This window comes from Pempheris klunzingeri, chromosome 1, assembly GCF_042242105.1.
Source record: "Pempheris klunzingeri isolate RE-2024b chromosome 1, fPemKlu1.hap1, whole genome shotgun sequence".
Taxonomy (NCBI): Eukaryota; Metazoa; Chordata; class Actinopteri; order Acropomatiformes; family Pempheridae; genus Pempheris; species Pempheris klunzingeri.
Window position 1 is genome coordinate 29,589,933 of NC_092012.1, and position 14,776 is coordinate 29,604,708.

At 41.3% G+C, this 14,776-nt stretch overlaps 1 protein-coding gene across 2 annotated transcripts in view; it reads left to right on the top strand.

Moving 5' to 3' along the window:
* Positions 1-14,776, top strand: part of arnt2 (aryl-hydrocarbon receptor nuclear translocator 2) — a 57,521-nt gene that overhangs the window by 25,106 nt on the left and 17,639 nt on the right. For both annotated transcript variants that reach the window (XM_070837009.1, XM_070837090.1), the window contains 5 exons: positions 6,338-6,403; positions 7,250-7,335; positions 11,290-11,366; positions 12,298-12,432; positions 14,513-14,587. In XM_070837009.1, the coding sequence (XP_070693110.1) occupies positions 6,338-6,403; positions 7,250-7,335; positions 11,290-11,366; positions 12,298-12,432; positions 14,513-14,587 (439 nt within the window). The remainder of the gene's footprint in view (positions 1-6,337; positions 6,404-7,249; positions 7,336-11,289; positions 11,367-12,297; positions 12,433-14,512; positions 14,588-14,776) is intronic.

Consider the following 14,776-nt stretch of genomic DNA (forward strand, 5'->3'; position numbering starts at 1 on the left):
CACATGGAGTTCCTGATCTGTTTATGTCGTGCACCACGATGCACACACACAGACATGGTTGACATGACACACAATGGTGGTGTCACACTATTCCAGATAAGATATCCTGCAACACACCAGAAAGGGCAGGGAAGGCGAATACTGCAGTAGTAGTGAACACTACTGGAGTTTAAATACTACAAAAATTGGTCATGTAAATGTTTTTTGAGAAAGGAAATGCACGTGACATGCTTGTTAGCCAGCAACATTAAATCAAGAGAAGAGCCATGTCCACAGTAGGAGGTTGATGGGATGCACAGACAAAACAGAAGACTGCCGCCTGTTCCTTGAACTTGAATTTAGTACGGCCTCCTGAGCAGTGCTGAAATTTAGGCTCAGAATCGCAGGTGGAGTACAGTGAAAACCAAAGCAGAACCTGTGACAGTGAAGACACTTTATGCTACTTTTTGTTACTCTCCTTAAAGAGAATTAGCCTACATGATCTGTAATAAAAAGACACTAAAAGCCCAGTGTTTGACAAAAGTCTGTTCCCCTGAAGTAGCTTTGAGGTTGTTAAAATCATCTTATTCCACTCTGACGGTGTCATATTGCTCCAGCTATTTACTGAAGTGGTATCTTTTCATGGAGGGAAATATTCAAATCCAACTCCATCTTTTTTTTTTGGATGAACAGTTCTATTAATTGGTAACATTATAGACCAGGGGTGTCCAAAGTTTTTATGCCAGGGGCCACCTGCTGAAATAAAGTGCAGTCCTGAAAAATAATCTTTTAACTCTAGAGATTCAATGAGCACGTTTTAAACACTTTGTGCTGCATACTTGAATCGGCAATAAAATGAATGTATCGTTATTCAATAGCACTAATGAGAACAGTGATGCTGTGGACTGAAAAACTGCTGTCAGCTCAGAGGAGATTCAGAGTACATCACAGCGCTGACTCTTCGGCTCATGTCTCATAAGAGAAAATGTTTGCTCACATATGTATGTTGAGCCAAATAAATTGAGCATTCTTGTCTCATCTGGGGAAATATGGATTTTTCCAAACTCCCGTAGAAAGGAGGGAGTGGGGGTTTCTTCAGAGAGTAGCATCACATTGCATTTCAATAAGCTTTAACTGGGTTCTGAATCAGAGTCATCTTTATTGGCCAAGTATGGCCAAACTTGCTGTTCAGAAATAGACATTGAGTTAAAAACAAGGACAAGAAAACTGAACAAAGCGAAGCATAAAGGTTTAACTACTATAAAAAGTATGAAGTAGCAATGAGAATAGTAAAGAAGATAACAGAACAGTGCTTTTGAAAAGAAGTCAAATGGGCGTGGAGCTTTATTGAAAACAACTGCCTGCCGTGGCCAAAAACAATGCCATGAAACTTCACATTGTCATTTCATGCAGTGTTATCATGAAAATATGAGTTTTAGCGCTAAGAAATTCTTTTCCATGTTAAACCAACAGGGACAAGAAGTCCTTAAAGTGCCCAGAAAAAAGCTACAGAACAGCTGCTAATGGGCCACATAAGTCTGCACCGAGTCAGTTTGCACAAACTCTGTGCAGTTTAGAAAGTACCTGTATTCTGCAGACGACAATTTACAACAATTGATTGAGTTCAAATGTGCTTGACAGTAAAATTCTTGTTCTGTAACTGGTTTAGAGCCTAGACAGCTGTGCCAATATGCACACATCAGGATACTTAATACCACAGAGCAATAGTACAATATATGACTCAGTTCTGCTTTCAAATTGAGATGTTCATGGACCCATAACCTATTTCACACCGCAGGAACCTCAGGCCACATGCCGTTCTAGTTCTGGCGTGATAGCATTAATATTTCTGCTCCCCAGAGGTTGCTGGTTAAATGACTGATGTTTCCATACTTCATAGATAATTAGACTTCGCAGGCTTGCCATCTATATTCTGATAATTATTCCCATCTGTTGCACATCGCTCCATCTCCACCTCATAGTTTCTGACCCTTTGCAAATCCAGTTTGTTGTGTTTCTCCATGTCAGGATATCACCCAGTTTGCCCCACAGCCCTCATTATTCACTGGCTGCAAAATACATCAAAGCAAATTTGACTGCTTCGAGGGTCTGGAAAATCTCATGTTTAGTTTAACAAAACAACACACCTTTTCCTATTTTTTTTTGTGACACGTTGTGGTCATGTTGGTGCCAGAGTGTGTAGAGTCATCAGGGGCTGCTTTAGCCTCGTTTTCGTCTGGATGCGTCACAAAGGCCCACGAGTCGCACGAGAGCCACACTGTGTTATGTTGTTAGGAGTTTGTAGGATTGGCATGTTCCCCTGTTCTGTTGCTATTCCAGGCTCTGCATAATTCAAACAACATGCTGCTGGGACACTCTGAAAGAGACTGCAAGCAAACAGTGAAACGCAACCACTTCTGTGACACGTACATAAACACGGCTGAGGGGAACACAGCATGATCTGCAGGCTAACATTTCAGAGAAGCCATTATTAGATCCAGGCAGGCTTATGTAATGTGCAGCCACAAGACTGGCCTTTCACAGAAAAACACCCGCTGACTATACAGAGGGCATCAAGGAAATTCAACCAGAGGCAATGGCTGCCTCCAGGGTTCAAACACCAGTAACCTGTTTGACTTGTGGTTCATTCTATCCACTGAGCAGGGATGGCGTGTAATCAGGCCACTTTTGGCCACCGCAAGAAATGGACCCACCGCCATTTGCAGTGTTGTCACTCACTCATGTGTCAGGCCAAGAGGGAAGTGTGTATGGGGATCTGAATGTATTATTTGGTGTTGCTGTCACCACTCATAAACAAACATATACACAATAGAAACGTTTTTTACAATTAGAAGCCGAAGCAATTAGTCAGTTGATTGACAGAACAATGAACTCATGGCAGCTAATAATAGATTAATTTAATTTTCAAGCAAATGTGCTAAATGTTTGCAGGGTGCAGCTTCTCAAATGTGAAGATCTGAAGCTTTCCTTTGTCACATAAGTTATTAAACTGATTATGTCTGGGATTTAGACTGTTTGGATGTCCGAATGAAATAAGCAATTAGAAGATGCCATTCGGGTAAATGTGTTTTTCCTTTTTTTCTGGTAGTTTATAGAATCGTTTAATCAAGAAAATTTGTTAGCAGATTAATCAGTAATGACAATACTCATTAGTCACAGCCTTGCTCATAATTATACAATTCATCTGTGTTCCAGCTACTGTGGTCAAATTTGTACAGCGAGTCCCTGTGTTCTGTGGACAGACAGAGCTGGGGCTCCGTGCTCTTCTTTAAAATAACCCCGGCCCGTAATCGTGCTTTTAGACCATACTGAGTAAAACAAGTCCAGCTGGTGATTGTCAAACTGGTATTGAACTGCTTGCCCTCCTCTGCTCGTGTGGTGACTTTCCTCACACATCCCCAGCTGACTGACTGACTCAGCCATCTCCTTCCACTTTTCCAGACTAGAAGGCTACATTTTTATGACATTGCAACATGCTGATTAATTACCGCAAGACAAATGTATGATCTAATACTCAATCAATCATTGTCAGCTAATGTGAAATAGAACTTGATGTATCTTGTCTTGTGGTTAATTTAGTTGGTAGATGACAGTGATGTGGCCTTTGTTGTGGAGTTTAGCACATCTGCTCTTTTTATCAAACCACTTCCAAAGCAACAAAGTTGTTTGTGTTTGAAACTGCATAGAAGCCATAATAGTTACACTTTGGAACATGCCTGTTCCTGCTGTATTATGTTATAATGTTGTGATACAGCGAACTTTTATCACATGAAGACTGATACCAGTATTATCATGAACAATATGATATGACACCTCCCTAGCCACTAGTTGACAGTCTCCTACCCACACCTAACATGGCCCCCGACAGAAAGCCGCCCATTGCTGAACCAGCTTCTGTCCGAGGTTTCTTCCTGTTAAGAGTTTTTCTTTGCCAGTGTCCACTGGGCTCTGAGCAGGCACCCTTTTCTACATTCAGTGGTCAGCTGATCAGGTTTTGCTGCTGTTGAGCAGTAGGTTGTCATGCAAAAACTTCACAACAGCCCTGGGCGCATTTGGTGTTCAACACTAGGAGGTGACTGTCTGAACTGTCTGGTGGTTTTTGAAGAAGCCCAATATTCAACCGCAGAGTGCTCAGAGGCTCAAAGTCTGCCAGTTTCATGGGGGAGATCGTATTGAATGCTGAGCTAAAATCAACAAAAAGCACTCTGACGTAGGTGCTGTTTTTTTAAAGTGTGTGAAGACTGAGTGGAGGATAGTGGAGGTAGCATCCTTTGTGGATGTGTTGGTTCTGAATGAAAACAGATGTGGGACCAGGCTGGTTGGGATGCTGTTTTTGACGTTCTAGAGAAGCGGTTTCTAAAAACACTTCATCAGAATAGGGGTGAGTGCCACAGGACAGGAGTCATTTAAACTCCCAAACTGCAGGCTTTTTAGGCACAAGGATGACTGTGACTGTCTTGAAGCACATGGGAACACTCTCCTGCGAGAGTGATACGTCAAATATGTCACTGATGACATCATCAGGCCTGGGGTGGGCCCAACACCTTTACTCATATTCACCCTCATCAGGGTTTTCGCTCCATCTGCTGTGGATGCTGACAGTGGGGAAGACTTGACAGCTGACACGTTGTTGAGGACATCAAAGCGAGCATAGAATATGTTAAGCTCGTCTGGTGAAGTGGCCTCACACATGAAAAGCACAAGAGCACAAAAGCCCTGCTTTTGCTGCCAGCTTTCAGTCTTGCTCTGGCGATGGTGAATGCTTCTGCTCTGGTTAGGGCGTTCACTTCTGCTTTCATCCAGGTTTTCTGGTTGGGGAATGATCTTATCGTCATAGTGATCACCTCGTCATCGACACATTTTCCTCAAGGCTGATGCGGCTCTCCTGGGTGGTGGCATCTCTGAACATATGCCAGTCTGTGCACTCAAAACAGTGTTGTAGAGCTGCTGTAGCCTCCACACTTTACTGTTATCATCAGTGGTGGGCAGAATAAACAAACATGATTGTCAAGTAAAAGTGTTGTAACTTTATAGTTGTACTGACGAAGTGGAAGTAAAAGAACTACTACCTGAGTAAGAGGAGTGAGTAACTATATTAGATGCAAGTTATTACATCAGTGTAGGCCTGTGAAATACAAGCTCAGTGTCATTAATATTACATATATATGTACACATAATTTAAGCAATAATAAAAGAGAAGTTCTGCATCAACTGTGTGTGTGGGTGTGTGTGTGTGCATTCAGTGGCTGTAGTCTGGAAGCACAGGGAAGATGTTTGTTTGTTTGAATACCGCTCCCTGTATTGAGCTGTAAATGAGCCATTGTGCACGTTTGCTGTGGGCCTGGAGGGGTTTTGGTCACAGGCTAATGCTTTGAGATGGAGTAACTCATATTTCCCCAGAAAAGCTGAAGTTCAATACATATTTACAGTTTTGGAAGTTTGGAAAATGCCAAGCACGTCCTGGAAAGCATTGAGTTGTAGTTGATAGATTTTGGATTCTGCGGTAATCGTGATCGAGACGCGTGATCGAGAGCTGGTCAGCCCACCACTGACCAGCTCTGCTCAGGGACAGTGTGAAGTTGTAATTGTATGGGGTCATATTCCCATCTTAATTCAGACTGAACGCATCTGAGATTGAATCAGCATCACTTCCAAAGTTCAATTCAGCTGGTCTCAAACTGAGAAATCTCTATTCGTTTTATTTTGCTAATTCAAATCAGACTTTAAGTGCAAGTTCGGGCTATCACAAAGTAAACAGAGGGAAAAGAGGATGTCAAAAAGTTATCCTTTCAAAAGTAAAAAGCTCATCTTTAATTCTACGTACCATCCTTTTCTTTCAATGTATGATATATTTGAATCAGACTCCCCTCACAGGAGAACTGGACCACCAAGTATCTCAAGAACCGTTCTTTTTTTCCTCTGTAGTGTTTTGACATTAATGAAACAATAGCACATTAGTTCTGAGACGTCAGGCAGCTCGGCACTGCACTGTGTGACACTCACATTTTGTGGGAGATGTGGTGAATTGCATTAAGTCAATGGAATACATAGTTGCAGCAAAAATAAAAAGCAAATGAGATGGTAATGCCGTCCCTCCAGCACAAATACAAACCAATGAGACCAGCTAAAGTGTTTGAAGAATTAACATTCCTGTAGTGGAACAGTGCAACATTGTTTGTGAGAACTCTGTGGTTCCAAAATGTTACAAAACATTTCAATCAAGAGGGGAACATGTGAGCTGAGTCATGGTGGCCATTGTTAGACACACAGTTGCATGTGCGCTACTGTCATGTAATGGAGTGTAATGTATGCTGTTGTCTTCATTTTGTATTTGCAGGTGCGGTAGTGCTCCTCTGGATCACATCTCCCTAAACCGCCTGTCTAACATGAGGAAGAGATACAGGTACAGTCATGTTTGTGGTCCACTGTGATTCCTTTCTGTCTCACCCACCTTCTACATTCACGTTCTGTCCTTGCCTAATATCCCTTAACATTTACCCGGTGATGGGGGACATCGTTGTCGTCGTCTGCCACCAAAACTCCACTTTTACTGATGGCTGGTTGAGCGTGCTGTCCGGTGTACTTACACAGTTGGGAGGTTATGTCCCTTGATTGAGAGGAGTTGATAAAAGTGTTGTCTGGGTCACCTCCAATTATTACTTGAGCTTTACAATCAGCAGGAAGCGCCTGGAGGACTTTGTGTCCTGGGGTTTTGCCTCTCAGGTAACAGCAGACCGCCCTAATTGTCTGGCTGCTGCAGGTTTTTAGGAACATGTGAAGATCTGTATACACTATTTAACACTAAATGACTGGTTGACAATATGTAATTAATAATATTGTCCTAAACATGAACACAGAATTATTGGCTTCTTTTAGTAAAACCGAGCAAAATGAGATGTGAAAAAATGTATTTATTGTTTATCCTATATATCATAAACATTCACAAAAATCCAACCTTTAATTGATGTAGCATAGTGACATTCTTATAATGAAATGAATACTCAAAAACTCGTGTGCTACAATTATTGGCTCCCTTTCATTTCATATTTTGTACAGCTAATCCGTGATGAGGTTGCTTAACACATTGCACAGAATCTGAGACCATTCCTCCATACAGAGCCTCTCCAGTTTGTTCAGATTCTGAGGTTTAAACTTCTGAGGAAGCCAACAGTGTTAAGTATTAAATGTCCTGTATTGTAGTACCTAACGTGCTGCTGTGTGTGTCTGTGTGTGTGTGTTTGATGGACAGGAACGGCCTCGGACCCTCAAAAGAAGGAGAGGCTCAGTACTCTGTGGTGCATTGCACTGGCTACATCAAAGCCTGGCCCCCTGCAGGTAAACAAACAGCCATCCACTCATCCACATCTTCAACTGGATGCTCCTGTCTCTATCCCTGCTTAACCCAGCCTTCACCTCACTCTGCCCAGAGCGAGTGTGGTCTGGTCTAACCCAAAGCAGCTGTGGGCTCTGCACAGCTCTGGATCAGGACCTGGGTTTAGCCACAGATCCACAGCGGCCCATCCAGGCAGCTTTTTTGAACGTCTGTGTTCTCTTCTGACCGAAGACTTCATCCCATGAGCTTGTGTTCAGATACATTGCAAAGCAAACATTTCACATATTTGTCTTTGTGTGAATTTGACCGCCGGAGTGTTTTTACAGTCTGCCTTTTGGCTGATAAATTTCCCAACTGAGAGCACGGATGTTTGCTGTAACAACAAGCCTGTGTGTGGAGTGTGTCCTCCCTACCAGGAACTTCCCAGGAACTGCAGGTCTTCCTCTTCCTCTGATCTCCTGTCTGCTCTTGTCTCTGGAAGTGGAGTCATAAAGCACAGCATAGACGCAATTCATTCGTCTGATTGAACCATTTTCTGTATTCAGGCTGCCACTAAATATCACGTTATGTTATTGAATGCAAATGCATTAACCACATTTGTTGTGCAGTAAAACTGGAGTTTTGCTTTTGCAAGAAATTTCAGTTCTGCTCGACTCCCACATCCCCCCCCCCCCCCCCCCCCCCTGTTTGAAACGTGGCTGTTAAAGGTTCGTAGTTTGCTCCTCTATGATGAACAGCAGCTGCTGTCAACCAGAATACACATTTGTTACAGTGCATTCCAATAATGACTGTTTTTCTCCGATAAAGATATTTCTCAGAGCTCTCCTGTACCCGGTCCAACCATTTCACTCAGCTCTCACACCCGAGTCCTTGGACACAAAACAATAGCAATGTTTATTTTTCATTTCTATTTCACTACTCGTGAACTTCACCACTCAACTTCCTTTTAGGTTAATCAGTGTCAGCGAAGTGACTTAATGGAACCGGTGCACTTAGACTATTAATTGATCCTACTAACAAGTATTATGTGTGTATCCAAAGCCTCACAAGTCTTATTTCTCTGTGCCATTGTTGTTAAACACATCAGTGAGCCACACTGTTACACTTGGGGACATTTTCACTCCTTACCATTTTCATTACATGATCAATATCACACTGGAAATACCTGAGCAGAGCTCTACATGTGGACTAATCCGTCACTGAAATTAGTCCAGAAAACAAAGCAAAAAAGATTCCCTTCTGTTTAAGTAGCTTTTGCCAAAAGCTACAAGGACCATCTGTTTGAGGAAGTTATTGAGCTTATAGCTTTCATATTTCAGTTATATATAGTGGAGCTGCTTTTATATTAAGATTTACATTTCATGAGGAAACAATGGGCTTGGAGCTGAGAGTTCCAGGGTAAGGACGTCAGAGAGTACTGAGAGACAGGCTAACACACTGTTGGATTTGTTAACAATAAGAAAAACTAAAACACGGAAAGGGTTAGAATTACCTACTGTGCTTTTACTACAAATGAAAACACCTCGCTTGATTTCTCCAAAATCTCTTCTTACTTTTTAAAAGAAAATAACTTAAGAAGAGTTTTACGAGAATCTATAGAATAGGATTATTAAATGTCAGAAAACTGTCAGATATCATTTTACCTGCTATATTCTGTATGCTAAGACAATTTCAGCCTCATAACATGCATTACTATACCTGTAGTACGCAGTGGATATGAGGCACACCAGTTCTAGGATCACAGACGGCCTCAGATGCACTCTCTGACGTCCACACACACACACACACACACACACACACACACACACACACACAAACTGTGCAATGTTTATAAAGAAAGGGATTGGAATGCACCCCCTTGGTCTCAAACCAGGTTTCTGGAAGGCTAATCAGGTAAAGCACTAAACAACATCAAGTCAAACATTACTAAATCATCTCTTATAACTCTGAGGTCATGCTGGAATATTTCTAGGTTTAACACAAACACTCACATACACCATATGTGTTTAATTATTGACACATGGGTCACTTCCTTGCACTAAAAATACCCTTGTGGAATGTTCTGGACACAATACTGCTGGCAAACGGGTCATCAGGCGAGACACACGCATGCACACTCATAAATTGCAGATGGTCGACAGACAGACACGCGCTGCGGACCCAGATCTGTTGCACATTGAGCAGCCGTACTGCTCTGCTGGCTGAACTGTGTTAGAGGAGAGGAATGCAGCCACGAATGAAGAAAGAGTCATGGTTTTGTTTTTGTGGTTTTATCTCGTTAAAGACCTTCCACTGTGGCCTTTGGATGGGTTGTTGATATTCTTCTTGGTATCTCTGGGATGATCCAGGTTTTTAAAGGTTGTGAAACTGCTATAACCTGGGTTAAAAACATCTGATAGAATATTTGTATTGTCATAGTTTATTAAAATGCTTAAGTATAACCCAGGAAACACTACCACTCGGGGTTTCCACCGGATCCGCATGTACTTTGAAGTGGTGCATATTTATTGGGAGTTTCAGTGGTAAACAAACTATATTTATGGCATTAAAGAGAAGGCATACACAAGTGATTATGTGAGTCCTCCGTAATAAGAAAGTAGAGATACAGGAGACATAAGCTTATTGAATCGTGAGTGTAAACAGGATCCATGCACAACCTGCAGTTCTTGAACACACTGAACACAAATTAACATACAATATTGATATAAAATACAGATTGTATTGATTAAAATCCTGCCAACCTTCCTTCCTACAGGGTTTGTTAAGTTTGCATTAACATGTAATGCCTTTTAAAAGTGCCCTGTGACTGATTTTCAAAAAACATTTTCCATTACTGTATTTTTATTCATTAAAAGCAATCATATTCCAATATTATTGTGTGAGAAATGTGGTTTACTGTAATGTAAACCTGACACCAGGGGCACACTGCCGACCTCTAGCTGTGCATGACGGCTACCTCGCTGTGTGTGTGGTGTCCACAGTGTAGTTGTTGCAGCCTGCCTATCTTTCTTTGCCTTCCATAATGGCCATCAAATAAAAGCCCTGTTAACAAATGAAGGGATTCTGTCCACAGAAATGCTACAGTGCTGTTAATTTTAAACCGATACAAGTACGTACCATATTCTGCAGGCACAGACATTGAAACTGTTGTGAAAGGTGCACAATGTTACTGGTATGGTGTTGATATCACACATGGTGTTGATATCACACACAATTTTTGCCACGAATTGTAAAAAAAAATAAAATGGGCTACACTCTTTTGATGAGCAGAAGCTGAGCTGCTCACATGGGCTGCGTGGCCGCTCTAACCTGTAAACACTGTAACGCTGAAAGAAAAAAAACACGTCCTGTGACGCACATGTGCTGCTGAGGTTGGCAGCGTGTCCCCGGGGTAAGGCAAGACCTGCAGCTGCCCCCACCCAGCTTCAGTAGTTTAAAATGCAACATTTTTGGTACGAAAACATGAGTTATCTCAGTCAATGACGGCCAGGATGGCTGACTGAAACTAACCGAGATGAATTATGTTTGATTTAATGACTTTATATTTGATTTAGCACAAAGCAAAAAGTGGAAAAGTTATTATGGGAGCGGTGCCTTCACAGTGTAATTGATTTGTCTGTTTGTATCAGCGTTTGTTTCCTCCTTCCCTTTAACTGAATTATTTGTATTAGACAGAGAAGAGCACGTTTGAATATTTGTTTGAACGAGTCTTTTACTGTGACGGAAATCTATCTTGCAGTGTGGAGGCTTAATGTTGAAAACATGACTTATAAATCATTGTAGAGGAGCAATGGCCGTGTCAGCCAGTAGATTACCTCTCACCGCTGCAAAGTTCAAGTAGCAAATGGAAAAATAAGAGGTTACACTTCCTGTGAAAAGTCTGTTAAATGGCACTCATGGCCCTCCCCTCTCTCTCTCTTTGTCTCTCTTTCTCTCCCTCTCTTTCTTTTCCTCAGGTATGACTATACCAGAAGAAGACACAGAGGCAGGTCAGACTGGAAAATACTGCCTAGTGGCCATCGGAAGACTGCAGGTGGGTGTGATCGAACATTCAACCGAACCACATTAATAGCATCCACAGAAGCTTCTTAAACCACCCCACCAGCACCATCCACGTGTCATGTGTCTCTGTAGGCCTCTGTCTCTGTTTCTGACAATCATCGTTTCAGCAGATTGTAGCTAAATATGCTGCTTCCATTAGAGCCTCTACGCTCCAATGAAGGAGACAGGTGGAGAAGCTGGGAATTTAGCCTTATTTTGAAGGAACCGACTGAATGAACACACAAGTCAAGTGAAGAAATGGATTTGCTACAGACATGGTTTAAGGAGTTTCTGTGATTTAATTTAATTTATGTTTATAGTATCAATCGTAACCAAGGTGAAGTCAAGCTTACCATAGTCTGTAAAGATTTGAGTTAGACTGTCACTTAAAGGAAATGTACCGCATTTTATTTATTCATTATAGGCCACTACTTATTCACTCAATACTTTTCTTATTCATTGACAGATTTCTTTGCACTTGTTTGTATTTTCATTTATTTATATATATATTAACAGAATTTTCTCTTTATTACTTTCATTTTCATTTTCCTTCTCTCATACTTGATGGGTAAAAACAATTATGAGCTGAGGCACAGCTCATATTAGTGATAATAGTTCAGTTTAGTTGGAGGCTGCTGTTTCCACTTTTGAATATTCATGAATCTTTTTGTTCTCAATCTCATTGTCTGCCACAGTCCATTGAAACTCTGAGCTGGCAGCGTGTTGGTTAGAGATAGTCACAGCCTGTAACATATAGAGGGAATCATCTCATTGTTCTCTCATAGAGTGATGGATTATATGATGCTTGTGATGCCATTGGTTAGCGGAGTCAACAGTAACCTATTGTGTAAACACAAGCACTCCAACTCTCCATTTCCTCTCTCTCTTAAATATCTCTGAAATGTGTGTGTGCCCTCCCTCAGGTGACCAGCTCTCCAGTCTCTATGGATATGAACGGCCTGTCGGTACCCACAGAGTTCCTGTCACGTCACAACTCGGATGGTGTCATCACCTTTGTCGACCCACGCTGCATCAACGTCATTGGTTATCAGCCACAGGTTAGCTAAAACCATTCAGAATTCTGGAGATCATAGTGTTATCAACTCTTTAAAAGTTTAATATAAGGGAGATTTGTATTGTCTAACATTCATATCCACAAGAATTTGGCAACATTTACCTTTCACAAGTTTTTAATTAAAGTAACTTATTTCTAATTTAAAGTGGTATTGCATAATTTACTTCAAGTGCAGACAAAACCAAGCCTTCATTTGAAACAGCCTTATATCAGAGCATATGAGAAATTCCTAATTTCCTGATAAATATTTGACCAAATCCTTATAAGAAACCTCCCTGTTTTCTCATCTGCTCTTATTTGAATTTGCTGTAGATGCAGCAAACACTTTCTTCATGTTTTCCTGTCCATTCACCCGCTATCTGTACAGCTTATCCTTAGAGGGTCTCGGGGGGCTGGAGCCGATCCCAGCTGACGCTGGGCGAGAGGGAGGGTAAAACCTTGGACTGGTCGGCCGTCAATCACAGGGCCGACACACAGAGACAGACACACATTCACTGCAGGCAATTTACCCTAAAGGCCTGAAACCTGACTGTGGTGAAGATCACAACACCTTGCCGCCAGTGTTTGCTTGTCCCCTGGATAAATTCAGTACATTTCAGTATTTCTGAATAAGGTCATCAATAATAAATGATAACGATTGATTAAATATAGTTTCCACAACACCAATTCTATCAGTACAAGAACAGAGTCGTGTCATACCTCCCATTCTGCTCACTCTTTGTTTCATTATCAGAAAACAGAAATACTTTTTTCACTCACTAATGAATTCCACTTGCTTCAACTATGACATTTTTTCAGTTGTTGCTGTTATCAGTGAAACTCGACTCTTCCTTTTCACATTAAAGTTTATCAAAGCCATAATTCCTGGCCTTCCTGGAAGGCTTATAATAATGTGAAACATCTCCTGGAAGGGTAGCATTTCATTTTAGTGACTTACCAGCAAGCAAAAGGCCCACTAAACAGGATCTACTGACAATTAGTTTGTCAATGAAAATCCTGTTTCCGTAGGACACAAATAATGAGAGTGGTGAGTATGACATGAATCCGTTATACTGATGGAATTGCTGTGGAAAGATGCATGAGGGTAATTTTAGTAACCCTGTCATGATGAAATGAGATCAGACTAATCTTAAAATGTGTTGCTGCTTCAACTAAAGATTTGAAAAGCGGCCAGTTCTTTGAAGTGACCACCTGCCAGTTTTCAGAGGTTTTATATGTGAATTACAAACACTTATTTTCAACCACTTGGACCCCTGACCTTAAGATAATTCACTCTGTGGGCTCTGTTGCAATACCCCAGTCACGCTATGGTCTCAGATGAACTCCTCATGTTCAAAGCAAAACCCATGAGTCAGCAGTGCTTTGCATTATCAGCTATGCGCACGAGTTTCTGTGTTGACAGTGGACATAAGCGGACTGGGATGAAAAACATTTGTTGCCTGCACTGGTATGACAAACACATTCCTGCGGCCAGGCGCCTTGTGCCTTTGTTGACAACTTCTTCTGTTACTCAACAAGATACCATGTAGAATGACTCGCTGGCTCACGGCGTTCTATTTCTGTTCTATTATTATTCAAAACCCAAACATCCTTGTTTGGGAGAAGAACTTAATCGTGACTCATTAAGTTCTTGCTGACCTTTTTTTGTTTTTTACCGCAACACATTTATCTTGCTTTTCAAATTAGATATCTGGCATTAGATTTATTATATCACCTGCATTATAACATCTGCAATTACGTCTCACCTTTAGGGGAGAGAAACTCAGTGTCTGAGTCACTTTCTCACCTCAACTAACCTGCAGTTAATATCTTGATGAATGATTCATTTAATTCATTCACCCAAAGAAGAAAACATAGAAGTACCAAGTTAGATGACATTCAGATGTCTATAAAATAATGCAGCATTATGTTACCAACATAGTTTGTGGCTGCAGTTGTACCTTTGATTCAGAAGTGAGCTGTATAACATATCTTTATTTTTTTGTTTGTGTGCTTATTTGGTTAAACAAAGTATACTTCACTTGGATGAATTCCTGTTAACCGGCTGTTACATTGTACTGTAGGACCTGCTGGGGAAAGATATCCTGGAGTTCTGCCATCCTGAGGACCAGAGTCACCTGAGAGAAAGTTTCCAACAGGTAGGAGGGGGCCGTAGCTTTTAAATGGACTGAGGTTTATTTTTTGGAGCCAAGTGAAAAGAACGACAGCAGAGATTATGAGAGTAAGATTTGAGAGACGAGAAGAAAAGAAAAAAAAGACAAAAACCAACCTGAGGGATTTGCTCCACAAAGCCTGTAAGTAGCTTTTCAAAAAAAACAGGCTTACAA